The sequence below is a fragment of the Callorhinchus milii genome, unplaced genomic scaffold, assembly GCF_018977255.1.
Source record: "Callorhinchus milii isolate IMCB2004 unplaced genomic scaffold, IMCB_Cmil_1.0 Scaffold22, whole genome shotgun sequence".
Lineage (NCBI taxonomy): Eukaryota > Metazoa > Chordata > Chondrichthyes > Chimaeriformes > Callorhinchidae > Callorhinchus > Callorhinchus milii.
Window position 1 is genome coordinate 2,304,918 of NW_024704763.1, and position 20,843 is coordinate 2,325,760.

Consider the following 20,843-nt stretch of genomic DNA (forward strand, 5'->3'; position numbering starts at 1 on the left):
AACTGAATGAAGGAGAGGCCCCGCTTCAGGGCATTTAAAAAGATCCCGTGACGTCACCCACCCGCCCACCAACTGTCAGTGTTCCCGGGGCTCTGGGGGGCGGGGCTCGGGGGGCGGGGCTATGGGGGGCGGGGCTCTGGGGGCTCTAGGGGAGGGGCTCAGGGGGCGGGGCTCTGGGGGCGCGTGGGGGGCGCGGCCACTGGGCGCGTGCGCTTGGGCGACTTTGGGCTACAAAACGCCTCTGAGCCGCCGGTCGCTGCCGCCCGGCTGCACTGCGCGTGCGCAGAGGCGCCGGAAGTGCCGGGTCGGATTGGTTGCGTCTCTCTTTCTCTCTCTCTCTCTTTCTCTCTCTGTATTTCATGTCACAAAAGAATGGCTCTTTTATTGCAATGTAAGTGTGGCCGGTGCTGAGCAGAGGGGAGGAGGAGGAAGAGGAGGAGGAGGTGGTGGTGAAGAAGGAGGAGGAGGAGGTGAAGGAGGAGGAGGAGGTGGTGGTGGTGAAGAAGAAGGAGGAGGAGGAGAAGGAGGTGAATAAGGAGGAGGAGGAGGTGAAGGAGGAGGAAGAGGAGGAGGTGGTGGTGGTGAAGAAGAAGGAGGAGGAGAAAGAGGAGGTGAAGAAGGAGGAAGAGGAGGAGGTGGTGAAGAAGGAGGAAGAGGAGGAGGTGGTGGTGGTGGTGAAGAAGGAGGAGGAGGAAGAGGAGGTGAAGAAGGAGGAAGAGGAGGAGGTGGTGAAGAAGGAGGAAGAGGAGGAGGTGGTGGTGGTGAAGAAGGAGGAGGAGGAAGAGGAGGTGAAGAAGGAGGAAGAGGAGGAGGTGGTGAAGAAGGAGGAAGAGGAGGAGGTGGTGGTGGTGAAGAAGGAGGAGGAAGAGGAGGTGAAGAAGAAGGAGGAAGAGGAGGTGAAGGAGGAGGAGAAGAAGGAGGAGGAAGAGGAGGTGAAGGAGGAGGAGAAGAAGAAGGAGGAAGAGGAGGAGGAGAAGAAGAAGTCGTCCTATTTCTTGGGAAAAAAACTTTTCTCCCTGTTAAAAAGAATAAGCTTAGTTTTTGCAGTGAGGAGGACTCAGGTGAGTCAGGGTCAACGACGGGGCTTTGTGGGTTTGTATATAATATAATAAGCTTTGCAATTGATATTGCGCCACATCACGATTTCGAGACGTCTCGAAGTGCTTCACAGAATTTACTGTGAAGGGGAGTGACTGTCCCCTTCGCCCACAAATATATGCAGTCAATTCACTTTACAGTCTATTCTGTGAAGCGCTTTGAGACGTCGAGAAGACGGGACACGGCGCTGTATCACATGCAAGGATTATTATTATTATTACTACTGTGTATTTGTGGCCATTCCAGCATCAAGCTGTTTCTTCACGCCCTGGCCACAACCATACTGTTAAGAGATGTACTTCCTGGTGTCTGACCCGAAATTGCCCTTCATTTTGCTGCCTTGACGTACCTGAAAGTATTCTTCTGGATTTACTTCCTCATTCCTATTTAGAACCTTGTAGACCCTATTCTAAATAGAAACTTGCCCAAGGTTTTGCGCTGCCGGGAATCAAACCCAGGTCTCTCAAGATTGCCCGCGGCAAATTGCTGTTTCAGTGAAACGTTGAACACTTTTTTTTTTCTCAATTTACGCCATTCGTAACCTTGCTTTCATTCCGGATAAACTTGTGTTGAAATCTGCTGTAACTTTGCTCAGAATTAGATTCAGTTGTCTCTTTCTGTCTTATTTTTTGTCACAGGTTGAATTTTGTTCCCCTCGAAATCTCCAAAGATGAAAGGAAGATTTCCCAAAGTGCAGTTCAGCCCTGCAACCTCCTTGCCGTCAAACACTGCTGGTAAGAAACCCCAGAATTGACCATACTCTGTGGAAGCTTTCACTAAAAACTTTTGCCTCCTCTTCACGCCACCTTAAGTACTGTAATTGCAACAAGCTTTTTGTAAATTGTGTAATCCTTCTGCAGGTAAACATTAACCCCTGAACGGAGCAGAATGCTGAGCAGGCTGCATGAGCTAAAGAAAGAGGAGGAGGCCCTAATGAAAATCAAAACCACTTTACAAGATCAATTGAACCGACTCAAGGTATAAACCGGAATTTTACGACCCCCCCCCCCCCTTGGGCCGTCTTTCGGACATTTTCTCATCCCACTACCCACCACAGCAAACCATGTACTGAGTAACAGCAGCGAGCCATTCATTATGGGGTAGGAAGCACGGGAACCACAATGCATAGTGAATGCAGGCACTGGTTTTGAAGGTAGATTCCAGCGGATGTGTTATAACATAAGTCTTGTACGAATCTTCCACCAGGTGGAAGAGCTGGCTCTGAGATCAATCATCATGACCAGAGAACACAATGAAGAGGAAAACTCTGGTCAAAGAATTGAAGCAGCTGATGACACAGAGGTGAGAAATGCAACTCGCAAACTTTTTATTTGAATCGTTCAGTTGTCAAAGTTCCAGCAACTGCAGAGAACTTCAGTTAACGTAGTGTAATGACTGTGTATTTTGTAGGCGATTCATGCCTCTCTCTGGCATTTGCTAATGCTTATTGACTCTTTTCCATGCCACTCTACCATTGTTTCCCTATATGTTCTTGTCCCCACTTCTGTGTTTGCAGTTGTTTCCTGGCTCTGATCTCTGCTAATGTTGAGCATTGCGCCATGCTGCAATGTCACAAATTGGTACACAAAATGGTTACTCAACAGATCAGGAAGTAAATGCCAATAATATTAAAGCTTGCATTGGTATAGCGTCTTATCATGTTGTTGAAATGTTTCAAAGTGCTTCAAGAATATATTGTAAAGTGGAGTGACTGTATATTTGTGGGCAAAACGGTTTAGGGACAAAAGAAGTCTTCTAAAGAAGAATTGTTTTAAATGCAAAAGTTTTAACGATATAGTTATATCTGTTGTGGAATGACTGTTATCCTGATCTAACCAATTACTTTTGCAAATAGTCAGAGATGCAGGTGGACGATGAAACTGCCATCAATCAAACCCAGCTTGAGTTGGGCACCTCACAGTGTGTCAGTTACATTGGAGAAGGAAATGATGGTGAGGAGGCAGAAGAGGAAGAAGAAGAGGAGGGTGATGAGGAAGGTTACGACTCCTAGAAGTAATTTCATTGAGAAGAATGCAGAATGACGGCACAAAGAGAATGCACCTTTTTTTTATCATTTAAGCTTGGAGGCTGAATGGCACTGGATATGTAATTGACAACAAAGATGGTTCAGGGCACATGAGACACCAGGAACAGTTGCCAGAGAACTGATTAGCAAAGAAGACAGGACACAACTGATGGTTTATCTGTGACCTGGAATCTGCTTATTGCTGAAATATTGTGCTGAGTTCCAGATATCTAACTTATTCTGCCACCCATCAGATGCTAATGTAAATAGTGTTCGAGAGAGAAAAATTTACGATTAACTCTCTGATTCGCAAATAAAGATGCACTGTACATTGTTGGCGCAACAAAAGCTGTGAAAAACACGAAGTAGGAAAACCAGAGGTTGAGACGTTAAGATATACTGATCTTGTGGAAGCCCAAGAAAATATATCCATATGTTTCATGTTGGACCTTAGTAGCAAATTGAAATATTCCAGTATAATTTTTGTCCCAGTGCAATGATCCCTACCATTTATTGATGTAATTTAAGCACGTCTAATAGTAGATGATCAATACTGCAGATTGGGAGGGCAAGTCAGAACTGTTGCCCAGTACTGTATTCAGCAAAAGAATAGAATACACCTGCCGTTGGTCTGCTTTGTACATGTTCCTCATCTTCACAATTAAGCGCTGTTCAATTTCTGGGGACATTTGTAACCCAATTGCCAGTTCCTTCTATGTGAGCTCAGGTTTTCGTTGCTCAAATATTTGGCCTCTGAAGTAAGTAAATTCATAGAGATTATCGGTGAACATCTTGACTTTCTGTTGCTTTCTTTCCCCAACACTGTAAATATTATAGGACATATGGTATTATTTGTGCCACATGTTGAACCTTGCTTCCAGTTCCCTTTTCAGCAAGGTCCCAGTGCAGATAGAAAAGGTTCCTAATGAAATGTTTAGATTTTGTGCATCTGTTATTCAAAATTGAGTGGGGCGCTGGGGGGGGAGAGAAGAAATTCTACTGGGTTTAGATTTGCTCCCTTTGCTCAGCATTTCAGAACGTGCTGAATTTCGCGTTTTGTCCAATTCAGCCTCGAAGCCGGTTTTCTGTGGTTCGTAAAAGCGCTTAAAAGAAAGCAGCCTTCAACATGAAGCCTGCATTTAATCTGCCAAGTTGTGCAATACTCTGAAATACTGAGAAAGGGAGAATACATCTGGAGCCTGTTGCAATGTCCTGCCGCTGTGAGGTGTTAAATCTATTTGATGTGTGCACTTTAACCTCCCCCTACAATAGCATTGAACACGCTCCCCTTTATGCACTGAAAGTTAATGCTCATTTTTTTTTTGGGGTGGGGGGGGGGGAAGAGTGTGGGGGGAAGGGGGTTGAATGCGTTTTTAATACATTTATATAACACCCTTCACTGTGAAGTAGAGAAGGAACACAGGAGACTTGTCCTGACTGCCCTCTCCCCACGGGTGAGGAGAGCTCTCGGCTGAGTTCCTGTGACCCTTTATTAGGAAACGTGTAGCAGTCTTAAGAAGGGAGGAGGGAAATACAGGAGTTAAAGAAATGGGAGGACGCGGGAGGAGGAAGAGAACTGCTTTTCTGTTGTACTTTTGTATCCTCTGGCTGGTTAAAGTGTTTATACAGGAGTATAACCTGCAGAATGATCCAATCTTTGCCCTGAAATCGAAGCTTTTCCCAGCATTTTGTATTGAACGAAACTGTTGCAATATTCCCACAGGTCTGCGCACGTGGAAATTTTGTACAAGGAGAGTTTGGGTTGCAAACGTGAGAAAGCTAAATTGCACGGCTCCCAAGAATAGTCAATAAATAAGGTTAAAGTGATGCCTCTTTTATTACCGGTGTACAGGGCTCTTAAGCGACGAGAATCCTCAGTGAAAGCGGATGCGTCGAATGGATCCCATGGTCGCCCTCGGAGCTCCCCACTCGCTGTAACTATTGTAATCTCTTTTCTCCAGAACGTAGTGTGGTCCACGGTAATGTGGTTCCTGGTAGCCCACCCAGCTGTGATTTATTGAAAACAAATTACAAGTCCATTGGCCAGCCGCCAGGTGAATTTAAAGCCACTTAATAATAATAATAATAATAATCCTTGCATTTGATATAGCGCTTTTCACGTCGGGAGGACGTCCCAAAGCGCTTCACAGAACACACTGTAAAGTGAATTGACTGTATATTTATGGGCGAACGCGGCAGCCAATTGCGCACAGCAATGTCCCACAAACAGTCGTAGATTGAAAATGACCAATTTATTATTGTTTTGGGTTTTGGAGGGATTATTATTAGGCTCTGTGTGGAGTAAGGAAACTTGCCCAAGGTTTCGCCCTCTGCCTGGAATTGAACTCAGGTCTCTCGCTTGCAAAGCGAGTGCTCTAACCACTGAGCTACAGGTCTCCACATATAACAACGATTTGCACATCTAATGCCGCTCACACAGGATAGTGTTCCAGAGTGCTTATCTCCCCCCCACCCCCCACGTCAGCCCAGTGACTTATTGATGGTGCGGAATTTCCTTTGAGTCAGGGTGACGAGCTTTCCCAGCGTAGAAGAGGCCGCCTTGCTCAGATTTATTCATTAAGAAACATTTTTACAAAATGCTGCAAATTTGATCTTTTTTTTTAAAAGAAAACACATAGCTGTCAGGACATTGACACTTGCACACAAGTATCACTGATTAAAACTGCTAATAGTGTAAGCTTCTCCTGCACTTACTTGCCTCCAAGAACCCTGATAGAAGCAAAGCGATCGAGACTGAAACGAGACATGAGATTTGGAATATCCTCTTGAATTTCTACTTTCCTTCCAGAAAAGCCAGGTCTTTCATGCAAATGGACTTTGGGTAGTGAAGTCTCCTATTTGGATTGAAGGGGAAAAGAAGCGGGAGAAGCTTATATTAAATCTTGAACTGGATCTGTAAATGATTACGGCCAGCACACTGGGTGTTTTGCTCACCCATAAAACAGTCACTGCAGTTTACAGTATATCCTGTGAAGTGCTTTGGGATGTCCTGACATGAAAGGCACTATATCAAATTAAGGATCATTATTTTAGAATTCCCGCTCTTCAAACTAGTACTATGTCATCTTTACAAGTGAGGTATTTTCCAACAAGGGAGCGAGAGAGGGGAGAAGTTTTACAGCTTTGATGAGAAGAAATGTTCACAAAAATAAGTAAGCAAATAGGACGCATAGATAGGCTGGACTATGGACCTGACTCACCTGCCTCACTGCTCTCACAGAGGAGATCTGATCTGTTGATGCCCACCATTTATCATAGCTGCCGTAATCTCGATTGTCACCGGCTTCCCACAGATATTGGCGACCACTGTAGTTCTCACCCTCGTACCCAACCCAACTGCAACAGGGAGTGAAAGGGAGAGGGAAAAGAGAATGTAATGTAGATCACAACCATGTCTGCAGTCTGTCTATGATTACAGTGGTGAGACATCACCTTGTTGACGAGTATCAACAAGATAATAATAATCCCTCCAAAAAAACCAAAAAACAATAATAAAAAAAAAATTGGGTCATTTTCAATCTACGACTGTTTGTGGGACATTGCTGTGCGCAATTGGCTGCCGCGTTCGCCCACAAATATACAGTCAATTCACTTTACAGTGTGTTCTGTGAAGCGCTTTGGGACGTCCTCCCGACGTGAAAAGCGCTATATCAAATGCAAGGATTATTATTATTATTATTATTATTATTATTTATCATCTACTAGGTTCCTAATAAAGAATGGGATCATCATCAGTGGAGAACAACATTGCTGTTGTGAGGAACTTTCCATGGGATATGAGGAAGTCGGATTATATAAGTAAAGTTTACATATAAACAACAACTTGCAGTTGCATAAAACTGTTGTTCTCACTCAGACGTTTTATGCAGTAGAGCATTCTTCAGCACCAGTGTGGATTGCATTGTCTGCAATTCCACGTAAAGTCGGTGAATGTAGGAACTGGTGGAGAATCTCAATCCACGACTGGGACGCTGCTGTGTGCAATGGGCACCCGAGTTTCGCCCACAAAATATACAGTCCATTTCACTTCACAGTATATCCTGTGAAGTGCTTTGAGACGTCTCAACGGCGTGATAAGGTGCGATATTAAATACAAGAATTATTATTATTACTTACACTCCATCCTCAACTTGCACCGAATTGCATCTCTCGGGGAAGTTTCGCTCTGACAGTCTCGGGCAGTCGCTGGTCACTGCTAACCTCTGGCCGGTGAAGTTCCTTTGGTCGTAAAGGATCACCTGAGACAGACAAGAAACATCAGGATATGGGCCACCAGACATGGGGGCTGAAAATGCTCTAACAATGACCTCTGGTTTGGGAGTGATATTGCGGGATTTACTAACAAATACGCTTATGATATTAGGGGAAAAATTGCAATGCCATTATTTCACTTTCCGACCTTGTACTTTTTGTGCCTTTTCTTGGTTGAGAAACTCCCAAATCACATCTTCAGCTGCAATGGCAAACCAGGGGTCACTATTAATGTTGCAACTTCCAGGTTGCAAACATCTCATTTTCAAACCCATATTCACCAGTAGCTTATCAACATCAGAACCATGACTAATATGGCATAGTTGGTACAACACCAAGAACAACAACTTGCATTTATACAGAGCCCCTCTCGCAGGTTAGAGTCCCACAGCACTTAAAGCAGAAGTACTCACGCAGCCATCAGACCCATGAAAAGCCCGTTGGAGTACAGACCCCAGCTTGCTGTAGAGAGAACGAGGAAGTCATTCCATTTTTACAATAGTAATCCTTGCATTTGACTTAGTACCTTATCATGTCTTCGAGACATCTCAAAGCGCTTCACAGGATATACTGTAAAGTGTAATGACTATATTTTGTGGGCAAAATGCAGCAGCCAATTGTGCACAGCAGTGTCCCACAAACAGATTGAGTGACCATATTATTTATTTATTTACTGCTAGGTTAACAGAGGCGCGTGGAGTAAGGAAACTCACCTAAGGTTTTCGCCTTACCCGGGAATCGAACCCGGGCCCTCTCGATTGCGAGGAGAGCGCTCTAACCAATACGCTATACAGTGTTATAAGAACATGAGAGAGAACGGATCAAGAAAAGGGTCTTTTGTGGAAAATTGTATTTGGAAGTTCTGCAGTTCTTGGGCAGAATTGAATAATTTCCCAAATTATCAAACTATAACTTAAAATGTAAGGCAATGATGTCAAGGTTAAGATCTTAAGAAATTTCAGGGCTTTGCGTGTTGTTTTTTTTTTACCAACAATTCCGTGACAATATTTTAGACACAACAAGGCAACTGAAATACATCCGTGCGAAAGAGAAACGTTCAGAGTTGGAAGTGTTCAGCAAACGCAACCCTACCTGATTTATTCTGCTGCTCTAGGGACCTCGGTAATTTCGATCTCAGTCCCAAAGTTCGAGGAAGGGGGCAGGTTAAATACACACAGCAACATCAATGGGTGGATTATTACAGCTGTGCTATAGATGGTTCCTGCAACTGACCCCGAGTTTATTGATATGCTAAAAGCGTTACAAAAGGCCGGGAACAATCATAACATCTCCATTCTCTCCATGCAAGAACCAAAAGGCAAAAGGTGAACTGTCAAAAGAGCGATTTTTTTTTGTTTTTGCAATTCAGGAGCTCAAGAAATATTATTCTTTTGAATAATTCAAAAGTACAAATAAAAAGAGAAACCCCAAAACCGGAAATTGAGCGACAATATCAATATAGAGTTGTTACGACCTGGAATGCACTGCCTGAAAGGGTGATGGAAGCAGATTCAATAATAAGTTTCAAAAGGGAATTAGATGTTTACCCGAAAAGAAAAAAAATTGCAAGGCTACGGGGAACGAGAGAGGGAGTTGGACTAATTGGATAGCTCTTTCAAAGAGCAGAGGCACTATGGGCCGAATGGCCTCTTCTGTGCTGCATCTATGATTGTATGATTCTATATTGTTTTGCAATAACATTTAAGGTTTGTCATGTGCAATAACATCGCTTTGTAAAGGGGGAATTGTTGTTGTGAACGGACTGTGCAGCTTACATCTCGTTTGTCCATTGCTAGTTCATTTGTGATGCACTTTGTTGATGGCTCCCTAACTACCTATTGGTTTGCATTCAGTTCTGATTCATATTGAACACCACTCGGCCTCTTATAACTCATCAGTTGTCAATGGCGTCAGTAAATAAATAGCCTGTTATTTCACATATACAAAAAAAAAGTTTGCTTACCTAAGGATCCCGGCCTAAACAAACAGTTTTGTGAGGCTAAGCTAAATTTATTGATGCATCATTGCACTTGAATAGGCATTTTCTGCCCCTTTCCACATATTTGTTTGGGAAGTGATAAATGGAGCTGGTGCTAGATTGTTCCTCAGACATTTTGTTGGTTTTGACTTTTGTGAGAGGGTTGTTTGGGAGTTGGTGAATTTATTGTGGATACTTTAACGTTTTTTGTTTCTGGTAGTCGGAGGGTTCTCTCCCGGGCCTGGATAAATGTGGAAAGGATAAAAGGTAAATATAAGAGTGTTTGAGTGTTAAAGATGTTTCTTTATTAATTAATACTTAAGCAAAAACTTTAATGTCATCATTGATTTGAGTCGGAAGTATTTATCCAATGATGCTTTTGTTATAAAATAATTATATTTTCATATTCAATTTTCCAATAGAATAAAACAACGGGTGGGGGGGCAATTTGTGTCCTTTAATTGTGGCTGTTTAATGCAGTACTACTTCTCTGCTTATTATTAGAGATGCTTATTGTCTAGCGATAGTTTTACTGCATCTTTTTAAATAGCTTTTTCTTCTCTCTCTCTCTCTCTCCTGGCATTTATTTCCTGGCAGGTTGCTGAGTGGAGGTTCTGCTATAGGAGTCGTCAGCCGAGTGCTGCTGGATTAAATCTGAAGAGAGATGCACCTCTGGGTTTATCAACTTGGGTGCTGTGCTTTTCTACTGGTCCTGCCTCGGTGTCTGTCTGAGGAATTCGAATGGACGCAAACCTATCAAGGCTCCTTCTATTATGCCACTTTCCCAGCTGGTAAAGTTATTCGACATCATAAGAATACAGGGGAAAATATTCTCCGACACATTCTCGGGGGTGCCGTCCTTCGGATGAGACGTTAAACCATCAGTTCAGGTGGATGTTAAAGATCCCTCTACTCGGAAAGAAAAGGGAGTTTCTTTCTCCCCAAACAAAATTGGTTAATCGATGTCTGTTTGTGGGACGCTGCTGTGCACAACTGGCTCTGCGTTTTGCCCACAAAATACAGTCAATCCACTTTACACTATATCATGTGAAGCCCTTTTGAGACGTCTCGATGAAGTGCTGTATCAAATGCAAGGATTGTTATTAACATAAATAAAGACATAAATTCCCTTTTTTGGTAGGCTTTTTATGGGGAGGTGGAAGCTCTGCTTACCAGACAGAAGGAGCGTGGGATAAAGATGGGAAAGGACTGAGCATCTGGGACGTGTTCACACATAAGAAGGGAAGAGTGTATTTGAATGAAACGGGCGATTCATCTTGCGAAAGCTATTATAAATTCAAGGTAGGAGCACAACTTGGCACCAAAATAAAAACGAAAGGAGAAATTTGCTTTCTTGCACTTTTGAGTTTTCAAATCATTTCTGTGTGTGTGTGTGTGTGTGTGAGTCGGGGTGGGGCGGGTGGAGGGGTCAGAGGAACAGGTTTATTTTGCCCTCAGCAAGATCGTATTACCTTATATTATATAGGTCATATTATAATGTTTTGCCCACAAAATATAGTCAGTTCAGAATATATTCTGTGAAGCGCTTTGAGACGTCTCAATGACAGTTATAAGGCGCTATATCAAATGAAAGGATTATTCTGGCCTGAATTTAAACCTAGGTCTTGCAGACACAACGACAGTGCTGTATCGTATACCCAGTTCCCAAAATGCATGTTTTAGTTTTATGCATTACGTCTGTAGAGTAACCATCTTCTTCCCCAACTCAATATGGACAAAGTTAGGATAAGGAACACACTCTCTGGACCCAGTCCACCCTGTCAGTGTTCACAGAATAATCATGTTGATGGTCACTGTTTGATTTTACAACAGGACGACATTGAGTTGCTGAAGGAACTGAAAGTCAACCAATATCGTTTTTCTATTTCTTGGCCTCGGATCATTCCAACTGGAGTAAAAGGTAACATTTGCCAATCGCAAAGGTTTAGAGTTTATAGAAAGGAAATGGTAAGGGCTGGGAGAACTTGCTATAATTCTTGCATAACAGTTGTAATCCAGAGATTAACATTGGTGAGCTAAGGAAGAAAGAAAATGAAAGGAATTAATTTATTTGTAAAGGAAAGTGAATGGAAACACTTGTCCTATTTAGCACCGTGTTAATAAATTTAAATTTGTTATTGATTGAGTTAAGGGGAAAGATGGAAGAAACATTTTCCCACAGAATTTTAGAATCTTTAGCCACAAATTGCTATTTGCCTACATGTAAACACAGTCACCACACTTGAAGGCAAATACCTTTGAAGAACTTTGGAGATGTTTTGTTTTGAATGTTATCAGCACTGTATCGAATGTAATGATTATTGTATTGAGGCTGAGACTATCACACTTGGAGAGGAAGCATACAAAAAGGTTCGAGGAAAGAGCAGGGTTTTGAGCAGTTGGCTTCAATGGACGAGCTAGCTCTAGGCTAGGCCAAATAGCCTAGTTCCATGACTTGTTTCTCTCCACAGATGATCGGGTAAATGACAAGGGGATCCAGTATTACAATGACTTAATAAACACCCTGATGGAGAACAAGATCCAGCCCATAGCGACTCTTTACCACTGGGATCTTCCGCAGGTCAGCGAAACAATGTTGAGCGTTATTTGTGTAATTTTTAAAAAATATTGCTTTAGCAAGGAAGTTCCTGTTATTCCAGGGATCCGAACTGCCTGCCAGTCTTCATCTCATGGCACTATTCGTAAAGAGAAGGGAGTTTTTCTCTCTCCCGGTGTTCTTGCCAACAACGCCCCAAGTAAAAAAATTGGTCACTGGCTTCATGGCTGTTTGTGGGACATTGCTGTACACAAATTATCTGCCGCATTCGCCCACTAAATACAGTCACTGTACTTCACAGTAAAATCCTCCCAATGCCAAATGCAAGGATTATTATACTTAATGTGGTCTCGTCTGTAACTGAAAGCAGAAATGCTGGAAATCCACAGCAGGTCAAACCCTTTCTGGAAGAGAAAGATAGATTATATTTTTGGATGACTTTCATTAGAACATTTGTCAGGCTGCCTGCAAAGCTACATAGTCTCCGGGGACGACACACGTCAGAAATGGTTTGGAATGATCCTTCTGTACCAGATGGAACATCTCCTTTTACGGCAGACAACAGTTCACCAGAGAAACCTTCCTCTTGACAGGTACTGCAGGACAGATATGGGGGCTGGCAGAACAGCAGTATGATTAACTTTTTCAATGACTACGCCAACCTATGCTTTGAAAAATTCGGTGACCGTGTGAAACGCTGGATTACTTTCAACAACCCTTGGGTATGTTTTATGTCATGTCACAATGTCCATCAGTTAACTGAACGATACGAACACTTGCAGTTTTATTCAGTGCCTTGGGACTTCCTTCTGACGTGAAAGGGGCTATATAATTGCAATTTGCTGTTGTTGTTGTTGTTGTTGGGCTCCTCCACAGCCCTGCGCCGATGTGCAGATCTACATTTTAGAAATTATTTGTCTTTTGGTGACTTTGTCAAAATGATCTGCATTTTGTTAACAACAACAATAACTTGCATTTATACAGCGCCCCTCACGCGGGGGAGCGTCCCAAAATTTACTTTACATTAAGAAAAAGAATACCATCTTTGGGAAGCGATTCCACATTAACACTGAAGTCACTGTACTTTGCATTGTAGTCCACAGCTGTGGAAGGATATGAACTGGGACAGCACGCACCAGGCTTAAGGCTTCGAGGAACAGGAGCTTACAGAGCAGCACATAACATTATTAAGGTCAGTCTCTGCCCTTGTTCTTGTCTTTGGTAAAATCAGCAGACGTAACAGCACAATGGACAAAATGCAGATTAGAGCAAATCTACGATGATGGAGGGAAGTTGTTGGTGCTCACGAAAGCAGAGTTAGTCTGAAAATTTAAACTAAGTGGCAGAGGAAGAAAGTTATTTGAACAAACTGCCCATAAAGTAACATTAACATTCTAAACACCAATGGTTGTTTTTACAGGCTCACGCTAAGGCTTGGCACACGTATGACAATCGCTGGCGGAGCCGGCAAAAAGGTATCTATAACGTGTCTGATCTCAACATAGTACCACCATATCTCACAGGATTTTGCGTGGAGTTTGTGTAGTTAAGTTACGAGCGTAAAGAGGTTTGATTGAATGTAATGTAAAGCACATCATCCCAAAGGAATGAAAACTGGCACCGAGTAGGATTCCACTGATGCCACTGTACAAAGGCAATATGAATTTAAGTTTCATGGGATCTTCCAGTGACTTGGGACATCCTCCTGACGTGAAAGGCACTACATAAAGGCAGTTTGTTGTTATTATCTTTCAATGCCCAAGTCAGCTAAACCGTGCCCCACCCCAATCTGTCGGCCCTAAGTATCATGCAAGAATTGTAGTACAATTTGCCCCAGCATTGTACTGACATGCTGCAACATTGGAAATTGCAGGACATACACAGCACTTGATACATTAGCATTTGAATCATTGACCTTTGTGCCATTCAAATTGATCAGACTAATATTTTCAATTTGTACCTACCAAAGGGATGGTGGGCATATCCATCACAAGCGAATGGGGAGAGCCGGTTGATATCGCAAGTCAAAAGGACATCGAGGCTGCTGAAAGGTACCTGCAGTTTTACCTGGGATGGTTTGCCAACCCGATTTTCAATGGTGACTACCCTCAAATTATGAAAGACTGTATTGGTAAGTGGGTAAATAATCAGAGGATACATACACACTTGACATGATTTATTTATAATAGATCTATGTGCTTTGGGACGTCCTCCCGACGTGAAAAGCGCTATATCAAATGCAAGGATTATTATTATTATACTATATTATGTGCTGTCTTTACAACTGGCAACATTTAAGATATTCCTTTTAAAAGGAAACCCATTATGCATTGCAAATTACACTCAAAAGAACTGGAAGCTCGGCTTGCATCAGAATGTTTTAAATAGATGGAGCCACAGAAGAAGGCCATTCGGCCTGTTGTGTCTGTGATGGCTCCCTCAAGAGCGATCATTTTAGTCCCATTTCCCTGGCTGTTTCACCTACAAGGCCATTCACGGCCTTGCTCCCTCCTACCTCTCCAACCTACTATCCCCCTACCTACCTGCCCGTACCCTCCGTTCCTCCGGCTCCGGTCTGCTCCACGTCCCCCGCCCCAACCGCCCTACTATCGGTGGTCGGGCCTTCAGCCTCTCAGCCCCGAGGCTCTGGAACTCCATCCCCCAGTGCCTTCGCCACTTCCTCCCTTTCCTCCTTCAAGGCCGGTCTCAAAACCTTTCTCTTTGACCGGCCTTCAGCTCCCCTCTCGACTCTCTACCCCCTCCTCGCTCCCTCCCTTCCCTCCCCTCACCCTGACCATTTCCCCCTCCTCTCTCCCTCCCTTCCCTCCCCTCACCCTGACCATTTCCCCCTGCTCGGGTCATGACCCAACTGTGCAGCGCCTTGGGACGTCCTCCTGACGTGAAAGGCGCTCTATAAATGGAATCTTGTTGTTGTTGTTGTTGTTCCCCATACTTCTGCAGCTGACTCTTTTTAAGATATTTGTCCATATTAATCCTCTTGACGGTTAATATGGATTCTGCCTTAACCGTTGCTCCCGACAGGGCATTCCATATCCTAACTACTGGACTCTGCATGTGAAAAATCTCTCCTAACCCATTTGCTCGTTTATACCAACCATGTGAAATTGATGCCCTCTAGTTACTGACTCACAGATAGGAAGAGGAAGGGGAGCTTTACCCACACGAACCTCAACTCTTTTTGATTACTCTCACGTTTTGCTGTATTTCCAGCCATGAAGAGTACCCAGCAAGGCCTGAGTGTCTCGAGGCTGCCCTCCTTCACAGCACAGGAGAAAAACTACATCAAAGGCACGTCCGATTTCTTTGGCCTGGGCCATTTCACCACTCGCTACATCACCCACAAGGTTCATCATTACAACAAGGGACCAAGCTACCACACAGACCGCGACCTGGCTGAACTGGTCGATCCTCAGTGGCCAGACCCAGGCTCCGAGTGGCTGTACTCTGTCCCTTGGGGCTTCAGGAGGATTCTGAATTATATCAAGGTATTGGTGGTGGAGGAGGGTGTTGGGAGCGTGTGAGCCAATGGCAATATCTCCCAGCGATTCACCCCTAATTCTAATTTCTTTCAGAGCCGATATGGAAATCCCATGATCTATGTGACGGAGAATGGAGTGTCTGAGAAGCAGCACTGCAATGAGCTCTGCGACGAATGGCGTATACAGTACATGAAGCTCTACGTGAACGAAATGCTTAAAGGTGAGTTGAGGAAAACTCCCCTCATTTAAGCTTTGTCCTCCTGATAGTTAGTTACACCCACCATTTTGGTTAGAAGGAAGTGCGCACCAAGCGGTTGATGGTTCTGTCTGATTTTGAAACCTTTTTCAGCTATTAAGGACGGTGCTAATGTGAAGGGATACACTTGGTGGTCACTGCTGGATAAGTTTGAGTGGGACGAAGGCTACTCAGAAAGATTCGGATTGTACTACGTCGATTTTCAGAGTAAGAACAAGAAGAGGTATCCGAAGGCCTCGGTTCAGTACTACAAGAGGCTGCTCAGCTCGAACGGATTCCCCAACCGTAAGGAAGTAAGTATCCCCATTCGTCTTCTCTTTCAAATCATTCTTCTCGACACTAACACCTTTGCGACACTTTTAGTTTAGACTTCAGCGTGGCCTTTCCCATTACTAGCACTGGGGAGAATCGTTGTAGTTGTTTGTTAGGTCTCTCTCTCCACCCATCAAATAAATAAAACTGACGTGCTGTGGGGCTCTGCAGTCTGGACAGGCAGGAACAATGTGGAAAAAAATCAATCCTGGACTCGACTGAATAAATTCCTATTTTAAAAAAATGGAACCTATAGTAAAATACCCAAATGCATTTTATTTTTACGGAACATTATGAAACTTCGCAAGCGAAGCCTGACAATGAAAGAGGCGATGGTGTGCATTCTGGTGAAGGGCTGTGTCAGCAACCGACAAAACAAAAAGATACTTCAGTGAAATCACCAGCACATGTGGTGGTGCCCACGTGACATACCGCAGTGCACTTTATCCAATTCACTCGTTCCGACAATTTTCTCAGATTAAACTTCCTGCAATCAGAGTAGCAGAGTGGCCCGTGTTAACAACGTGAATCCACCACGCAATTTCCTCACAAAGTAAGGTCCAGATCTAAACAATCTATTTGGTACTGCTGAGCAGTTTTATTACACTTTACTCGTCATTATGTTCCCCCATCTTTGCTATAGGATAACAAACACAATATCTCTTCAATCCTTACACTACTGTTCCCGCTCTAACTGTGCAGACCTCCTAGATTCTGTCTGACTGAGAATACATAGCAATTCTTAATGAAGTCTGCCAGCTCAGACAGTCAGTCAGTCAGTCAGTCAGTCAGCGTGAGGGAGGTTCATGTTGTGAACAGGAAAGAGCCACTGTTGACACAGCTTCTCCACCTACTCACTTCCACCCACCTACCCACACACTGCAGGAGTTGGACGTCTGATGCCTTTATTTCAGAGCTATAATTTGTGTTTTTTCGTGGTGAATGATGTACGTATATTTCTCTTCCCTCAGATTGAGAGTTGGAAACGCAAAGCTACGGAGGCCTGTTTCACCACGAACATGCTGCTTGCGGCAGGTAGGGCAATCCACACCCATTTGGCATTGTCACGCAGGTTTATTCCATGTAATCTCCACGGAATTCACAGGTGGATCCAAGTGGAAAGCTCCCTCATTGCAAACGCTTTGGTGTTTTGCACCATGAAGATTTTAAAGAGGGAAGGAAATGCTATCCCATCGAAAAACAAAAGGCGTCGAGTTTTACAAGTTCACACGTAGTCACATTGTGGAGAAATCCAGAGTGGGCAGAATTGCAATATGTTCACCACAAAGAGAGCAATATTGTATTTTCGCCCATTTGCTCAGTTGGTTCACTAAGGTGGAGGGGGAATTGGTATCCAGCAACAACAGGGTAGCGTTCCAGAGTGCTACAAACAAGGGAACACATTGAGAATTAGAAAAATACATTAATGATGGCAAAATGACCCAATCACTTGCACATCGCAGAGATCCTTGGCTTCAGGGCATCTCTACTGGGAGCAGAGGTCTCATGAGTCAATTGCCGATGAGATTTAATAGGTGCCACCAGCTTGGGTTACATGGTTTTGTTGTTGTTGCTGCTGGTCTTGTTGAATGCAGTTCAACTTTGCTTCAGTTGACTGCCTGGAAAGGTAAGTGTTTGCTGCTGTTTTGACATCAGATCGATTTCTACCCTCGTTCGAAAATGGCAAACAAAGCGACCACTCGTCATATTCAGTTCATCAGCATTAATGCTTTAAAACGGGAACCACCTCTGGGAATTGAAAGCATAGTCTGTCACATCTATGTTTGACGTCACCTTTAAAATATTGATATAGAGTGTTAAATCGAGTGCATGATCTGAATTCCAATCATTAAATAAAATTCCCTCTCCTGGCTTGTGGGACATTTCGGGGAAATATTCTTTCATATGCCATTTGTTTCAAAATTAAGCAACTGAGCATGACACGTAAGAGGATGATAGAAGCCCAAATCAGAAAGTTATGGCTTGGTTGCTGGTATTCACAATCTTGGCCGGGCTGAAAACTCACAGTACCTAACAGATCAGGTTATTCTCCACAGAAGGCTGGTTTGAGAGTGGCACGAGACCAAATCCACTTTGCTAGGAAATAGTGCATGCTAGGCGGAAGAAGAGAAATCAAAGGTCAAGTGAAAATAAGGTAGATTAAACACAGGGGGTAAAAGTTTAAATAAGCAAACACATTGGCGGTGCCAAAACACAGGCAAACAGCAATAAGAAACTGCCTAATGTATGTAATCCTTATATTTGAGATAGCGCCTCATCACGTCATTGAGACGTCTCGAAGTGCTTCATATAATATAAATTTAATGAGATGAAGCTTGTTCAGATCTTGCAAATACTCTAGACTTGCTCTGTGCAATCACTCAGCAGATAGGTAGTTTGTTTACTTGGTTCATTTCCATGATTTGTACTAAGTCAACTCATCCAAGCACAGTTGATGCTACAGTTTGCCTCAAAACTCCCGGCTAGGGAGGATTTTTAATTACTATTAAAAGGAATTGAGCGAGCATGTCACTCTTGCACTAAAAGTAACAAAGAAAAAGGCGTCAAACATAGTCTAACAGATTGTTCTGTTTGCCCTTTTCAGCGAGAAGAACAGACCGAACAAATAAGGAGCAGGCAGACATGCCAAAGGTTTGGCCAGTGCACGATGAAGTTTAGGCGTTAGGGACTAGGAATCACCTCAGTAGAATCTCGGTTACGTTCAAGCCTTGAAAGTGACTCCTATTTGCAGAAGCAACACTCATGGTACAAGTGCAACGTTGTTTATATCCGGTTCATGAACGATTAAATATTTGGCTGTAATCTTATGGTTTCCTTGTATGAGAATCTTTCAACACTTCTTAGATCACTCAGATTGAAAGAAGCCTTGGGGGGATACTGTGGGTCTTTGAAACTCCTCAGTTTATACATTTTCACTGATTACATAGAAATATAGATCGTGGGAAAGGGTCTTTCGGCCAACTTTACACAGAGCTACGCACACCCATTCCCTTCATACTTATAAGGCAGCAGGATTAATAAACAGAACACGTTACTTGTTCCGAGTTTATCTGCATTAGCATTTGATGGATGTGGTACTGACTCGGTTATTTTCCCAACAGACAACTAACTGAATCAACTTGCAGTCAATTACGAAAATGACCGATTAATCTTTTCAGTGCGATTGGCATTGCCCACAAGACACTGAGCTGTGTAAATTGGCCACTGGTGTGAACCCCCCCACCCACCACCACAAACAGCTACGTCAATTTAAATCAAAACAATCATAAGGCTGGAATTCCACTATTCCTTGAAAATCAGAATATGTCATACATATAAACGGTTTATAAAATGGAGCAGTTTATGAAATGACCGCTGTATGATTGCGCCCCAATTAAACATCATTCTCTGCAACTTATGCATTTCAAAAGGGAATTTAATACTTCAGTAATTAGCTTTTTCCTTTAAAATTAGAGGAACAGCGGATCACTGCTGCCAATATTCTCAGACTAATTCATGGTAAACATAATGCAACACACAATTTTTTTAAATGGTAATGTTAAAAATCAGGCACATGCTGGGACATTTTATAACCTGTTAATATGTATGCACTTGCTTGGTTTAGATAGATGAGGTGGTGAGCACTAAACTCTCTCAAAAAACAATCAATCAATCCCATCTAACCCATTGTACTGTGACGATGTATTTCTTCTTCTCCCTCCTCCACTTTCAGACCCTCTCGTCAATCAAATGGAAATGGTGACCGAGATAGTTGTGCCGACCGTAAGCACCCTTTGCATTCTCCTGAGTGCCGTTTTCCTGATGTTTTTACTTCGGAAGCACTGAACAGCTACGGCTAGCATCGTGACCATCGCAACACGACTGATTCAGGAAGTACTGAATCTGTTCCTCTCTATTCCTGACCCCGAAGATATGAATCAAATCTCTGCTGTTAGTACAGTACAGTCAATCATTATAAAACCTCCTGCCCATGGCTGAAATTTTAGTCATTCGTGCAACAGCTTATAACCCTTGATAATATTACTTCCCCAAATAGACCACATAACTACACAACTACTTGTTTCTCACAAGTTTGCAGCAAGCAGCAAATCATACACACACACAAGGCTTTTCTGTAAAATAAAGACCATGCTTTTGCAGAACAACCTCTTCACGTGAGAATTTTACCAAGCAACTGATACGTTTTACTGCAGCATGTGTTGACAATAGTACAACCTTCTAGACTGGTTTGTGGTTTAGGAAGACGTGGGCTGAATAAAGTTGGTCAACCCATCAGTGCAGACATAGAATAGCCCAGCAACCTTTTGTACACTGAATAGAGGGAGATACAGAACTGTCACGAGAAAATTGTGTGGGTGTTCCTCAGCACTGAAATAGAAATACCTATTACACAGTTGCTCATATATTCTGCGCCTAATGGAATAAAAGTGATTTTTTTTCCTCTTACAAAGTATTAACATTTTGTTCAGTATTGTAATTGGAAGATATTAACTGCTATGTATTGTGACAGATGTTACTGCAGATTTAGGGCAACATCAAAGTGCCAGTGGAGAGCAACTCTGTAATAAATTATGATGTGAATGTGTTGCTTTCCACTGGCTCTTATTAATTTATTATAAATTTGTAGTAATTAATTTCTGAAGAGATCTGCATATTACAATTATACACTCATTCTGCCTTGATAAAGTCACACTAACATCTAAGAGTCTTCAATTAATATCATTTTAGTGCCTTGAACTCTGGTCAGCATGCATTTATTGAGCCTATGATATACATCAGAGAAAAGTATAGATGATGGCACACGGTAATTTTGAGTTGAAGTT

General features: G+C 42.9%; 3 protein-coding genes across 3 annotated transcripts; 2 read left to right on the plus strand and 1 right to left on the minus strand.

Moving 5' to 3' along the window:
• The first annotated feature begins 931 nt into the window (after nucleotides 1-931).
• Nucleotides 932-4,951, plus strand: snapc5 (small nuclear RNA activating complex, polypeptide 5). Its single transcript, XM_007905363.2, has 5 exons — nucleotides 932-1,061; nucleotides 1,737-1,832; nucleotides 1,959-2,076; nucleotides 2,305-2,400; nucleotides 2,954-4,951. The coding sequence occupies exons 3-5, from the start codon at nucleotides 1,987-1,989 to the stop codon at nucleotides 3,107-3,109; spliced, it is 342 nt and encodes a 113-aa protein (XP_007903554.1). The 5' UTR covers nucleotides 932-1,061; nucleotides 1,737-1,832; nucleotides 1,959-1,986; the 3' UTR covers nucleotides 3,110-4,951.
• A 33-nt stretch (nucleotides 4,952-4,984) lies between these two features.
• crybgx (crystallin beta gamma X) lies at nucleotides 4,985-8,434 on the minus strand. The gene is made up of 6 exons (XM_007909625.2): nucleotides 8,385-8,434; nucleotides 7,810-7,858; nucleotides 7,262-7,383; nucleotides 6,346-6,481; nucleotides 5,840-5,979; nucleotides 4,985-5,131 (listed from the first exon to the last, which is right to left on the minus strand). The coding sequence occupies exons 1-6, from the start codon at nucleotides 8,432-8,434 to the stop codon at nucleotides 4,999-5,001; spliced, it is 630 nt and encodes a 209-aa protein (XP_007907816.1). The 3' UTR covers nucleotides 4,985-4,998.
• A 1,549-nt stretch (nucleotides 8,435-9,983) lies between these two features.
• LOC103186389 (lactase-like protein) lies at nucleotides 9,984-19,932 on the plus strand. The gene is made up of 13 exons (XM_007905388.2): nucleotides 9,984-10,165; nucleotides 10,516-10,676; nucleotides 11,208-11,295; nucleotides 11,846-11,955; nucleotides 12,525-12,653; nucleotides 13,028-13,123; nucleotides 13,352-13,406; nucleotides 13,901-14,062; nucleotides 15,163-15,437; nucleotides 15,525-15,651; nucleotides 15,781-15,980; nucleotides 16,971-17,034; nucleotides 19,733-19,932. The coding sequence occupies exons 1-13, from the start codon at nucleotides 10,039-10,041 to the stop codon at nucleotides 19,843-19,845; spliced, it is 1,707 nt and encodes a 568-aa protein (XP_007903579.1). The 5' UTR covers nucleotides 9,984-10,038; the 3' UTR covers nucleotides 19,846-19,932.
• The last annotated feature ends 911 nt before the right edge of the window (nucleotides 19,933-20,843 follow it).